We start from the raw sequence: 4291 nt of genomic DNA, 5'->3' as shown, positions 1-4291 counted from the left end.
TACCCAAAGGGTAAAACGGGACCCTATTACTAAGACTTCGCTGTCCGTCCGTCCGTCCGTCCGTCCGTCCGTCCGTCTGTCACCAGGCTGTATCTCACGAACCGTGATAGCTAGACAGTTGAAATTTTCACAGATGATGTATTTCTGTTGCCGCTATAACAACAAATACTAAAAACAGAATAAAATAAAGATTTAAATGGGGCTCCCATACAACAAACGTGATTTTTGACCAAAGTTAAGCAACGTCGGGAGGGGTCAGTACTTGGATGGGTGACCGTTTTCTTTTTGCTTTTTTTTTGTTTTTTTTTTTGCATTATGGTACGGAACCCTTCGTGCGCGAGTCCGACTCGCACTTGCCCGGTTTTTTATTGATCCATACTGACCCATGTTCTTTCATTGATATGTGTTAAAATTGTTAAATATCAAACGGTGTCCTCAACGCCATCTAGCCGAGAATAGGCCAAAGGTATAAATTATAATGGCGCCATCTATTCGAGAATGACTTATTCTTGATATCCGAGGCACGTTTTTTTCTTAGACTTTATTTATCTTATACGAAGTTATATATGTTCCTGGCGCAGAGGTTGTCCATCGCGGTTCAACGCGGTAACGCGGCAAGTGTGATGGGCACCTTTGCGCCGGGGGCGATGCGGGGTGGGTTGTTTGAATAGTTTTTTAGGTTAGTTTAAGTTTAGGTTTAGATGTAATTTATAGTTTTAGATTTCGTAGTTTTTAAGTGAAATTAATGTTTATTAAATTTTTTAATTATGATTTAGAGATAAACCTGATTATTAAGTTATATATATCTCTGGTACTACTTATATTCGATAATCTTATCATTCGATATTAAATTTGTGTCCACAATTTTTTATTGTCCTTTACAACTCAAATGTGCTAGCGCTAATGTTGTTTAGGTACTTACCTATTTAATTCTAGGATCCCTAGTAAAAAAGTATGTCAAAAAAGCAGGTTTTGTAGTAATGAACCACCACATCTGACTAACGTAACTTCATGTAGTTGGCTAAATCTTTCTGTATACTTATTTGCAAACACGATAACATGTCCGTAAATCCGTCACTCCCTCTGTCTTAGTCACTTCACACCTACTTCTAGCCTTTATCAGTGGTTACACACAACTATCATAAACAAACTCGATGATTCATGCTAAGTACAAAATATATCCGTATCGATTAATACCTACTTCGATATCCAACAAAATGATTAAGTCTCGAAGAATACTTATGGCTGTCGCAGTGCTAACAAGATAAATATTAGGTACAGTCAGCCAAGAAAGTGGTCTACCACATTTCGACTCTATCATCTGATTGATAGAGTCGAAATGGTGTAGACCACTTTCTTGGCTGACCGTACGTACGTTTTTAGTGTTCCGTACAAAACTTTGTTCACGGAACACTTACGGGATCACTTCGGTCTTGTAAATCAGTTAAATGCGTTTTTCTCAGAGACCGTTTGACGTAGATACCTAAAATTTGGAACAGTTATAGCAATTACCGCCACTCATATTGTAAATAATAAATAATTTCTTATTTAAGGGCGAAATTTTGGGGGGTTGAGAGGGGTAGGCTGAATTTTATTTTTTAATGTAAAGCTAATAGTGATACGCGTAATAAATTGTTTACAGTTTGGCGGAATAAAAGCCATGGATCAGCTTACAAATGTTTAGTTTTAAGGCTCCCTTTTCGTTGGGGCAACGTCAACGCCAACGAGGGACGCAGCCATGCGGTAGAATGAGATAGCAATATCACTTGCTCCCTCTAACGCATAAATGCGTCCCTCGTAGGCGTTGGCGTTGGCCCAACGTGAAGAGGAGCCTTTAGGTGTGAACTTTGGTGTGTGATAGTTATAACGTCTAGCCGTAAATAGGTATATCAATTTCTAGTCAACTGCTACACCTAAATCTAAAACCTAATAATGCATTTTCCATTTCGCTAGAATTAAATACAGTCATATGCGGAGATAGGTGTTATCATTTCCACGAAGTGCTTTATGGGACGCAGCGATACGTTATCAATACGACGATAAATAAAGAAAATCGATATCCTGGCTATCATTCAGCAACTAAACGCGAAGCACGTCATTTGTTCCAGTGAATTTCTTTATTTGTGATTGTGACTAATCAACAATTTGAAGGTAAAACACTATTTTATTATCTCTGTGAATTAGTATACCTAAGACCTATTTAGTTTTATGATACTGTATGTTATCACTTATAGCTAGTAAAGCTAGATAAAGTCAAAAGGGATCGTAAAGCGTCGTTTTTGATAAGTTTTTTTTTATAAATGTAACAAAAATATTCATAGTGTTATTATTGCGTATTTTTTACAAACTTAACTAATTTAAACTGTAATGTAGGTACTAAAACGAGCCATCAAAAGACCTTCATCCATCTTCACTGAGTCACAGTTTACGATGGGGTTGCATATTTCACGTACGTCAATTATATTATAATTAAAATTTTCAGAATTTTTAAAATGAGCCGTTATTTAAAATAATAAAACTCGCGTTCATTGTAAAAGCTACGACTGAAGGAATATTACGTTTACAGCTATGCCGCCGCCTCACGCAATGCCCTGTGGGCCGCATTGCGGTACTTACTGCGCGCCGCACTGCTATCACCGCCGACCGCCGCCGCCGCCACACCATCATCCGCCACACCACCCTCCGCCGCCGCCGCATCATCACCATCCACCGCCGCCACCTCATCACCATCAGCCACCACCTCATCACCACCCGCCACCACCCCCTCATCATCATCACCCGCCGCCGCCACCGTTCCATCACCCACCGCACCACCACGGGCCGCCGCATCACTGGCGATAGACTGTTTTGAAAAGATCTTCTGTGCTGTGATAATGATAATGTTGAAACAATTATTAATTTCGGAGATCTGTTTGTAACGTGATTTTAAACTGTATTTTATCGTGATTCTTGAACATTGTAGCGGATTTTATTCCTATGTTAGCAATGTTTAACTTATTACATTTGTTGTATTAAACGATTTGCCAAAAAAAGCTGTTTGATTTTACCTTTGAACTCTATTGTGACGTTATAACTGCCGCCGTTATAGCAACCATTTAACTCCGGAGAACAAAGAACTATCATAACGTTAAGTTAGACAATTATTTTCTAATAATTCAATCAGCAACAGTCCAGTAATTATTTCATCGTTTACTCTTAAAGCGTAGGAAGAAATAACTGAGAGCCAAACAGCGTTCTTATTAAGAAAGTTTTTCCTTATAACACGATTAGGTAGGTACGCCAGATGTGTTGGATAGTGTTTGGCGCAAATATCATGAAGGGGCGGTAAACCCAACTTTGCGCGCATGTGAATAATGGAGTGAGTTACCGATTCTTTCATAATCAGCCTGGTGCAAGTGCCAAGAGATCACTCACTAACAGGGATTGTATTAAGTTTTTACCTTCCTAATGAAGGTTTTTTGCTTTTTCGTGACCAAATTTTAAGGTATGTGCTAATACAGATACCCTTAATGTAGGTAGGTACAATTGATATTTTTTAAACCATAATACAATAAAATGTGTTTCTTTATCATACGTCTACAAAAACAAAATGAAATGGTCAAAATATTGATTTCTGTGATAATCAATTAAATATAAAACTTAGTACCTATTGAATTAAAAAAAGAGGATAAGTACCGAACGTATTGAATATTTATGCATTATTTTAGTACCTACTTAACGTTATCACAATAAAATGTATAGGTTCTTATAGATCCTTATCAAACAAAAACAATATGTTATCGTAAGTAATTCGTTATAATATTATACCTACATAAGTCTGATAAGGTAAGACTATTTGTTTTCAGTAACGATTCAATAGATATATACGAGAATTTGTATTCAGCACAAGCACTGCAGCCAGTTTTGAGAAAGTAATCAAGGGCACAAGAGCCCACTTCGGGCGCGTATACACTGCCATTCAAAAAAAGAACACCCTTACAAGTAGCCAACTCATATACACTTATACCTTTTCTTCATTGGTTGGCATTCGGCATATACGTTCTTAGGAAGTTGGCAAATGATCCTAATTGAAAAAGTAACCTTTTTTATTGGAGTGCCCACGTCCCTTTTCCCGGTTTCTTCAAGTTAGATAGCAATGTTACTTAAAGAGTTCTTTCCCAGTGTCTAATGCTACAAAACAGTTCAATCGAGACGCGCCTGTAGCACTAGTTTCAACTGGTTTCAAATACCACTTTACTTCATTTAGAGAGTGTAATTGAACTAAAAGTATTTTGTTGATTTGTATTTCTGT

The 4291-nt window shown here is 37.6% G+C and overlaps 1 protein-coding gene across 1 annotated transcript; it reads left to right on the top strand.

Annotated features, from left to right (window-relative positions):
• The first annotated feature begins 2106 nt into the window (after positions 1 to 2106).
• Positions 2107 to 2932, top strand: LOC134668149 (histidine-rich glycoprotein-like). Its single transcript, XM_063525667.1, has 3 exons — positions 2107 to 2151; positions 2374 to 2449; positions 2567 to 2932. The coding sequence occupies exons 2-3, from the start codon at positions 2431 to 2433 to the stop codon at positions 2839 to 2841; spliced, it is 294 nt and encodes a 97-aa protein (XP_063381737.1). The 5' UTR covers positions 2107 to 2151; positions 2374 to 2430; the 3' UTR covers positions 2842 to 2932.
• The last annotated feature ends 1359 nt before the right edge of the window (positions 2933 to 4291 follow it).

Source organism: Cydia fagiglandana, chromosome 10, assembly GCF_963556715.1.
Source record: "Cydia fagiglandana chromosome 10, ilCydFagi1.1, whole genome shotgun sequence".
In the NCBI taxonomy this organism is placed as follows: Eukaryota; Metazoa; Arthropoda; class Insecta; order Lepidoptera; family Tortricidae; genus Cydia; species Cydia fagiglandana.
Note: the sequence above shows the minus strand (reverse complement) of the source record. Positions and strands in the feature narration are given on the sequence as shown.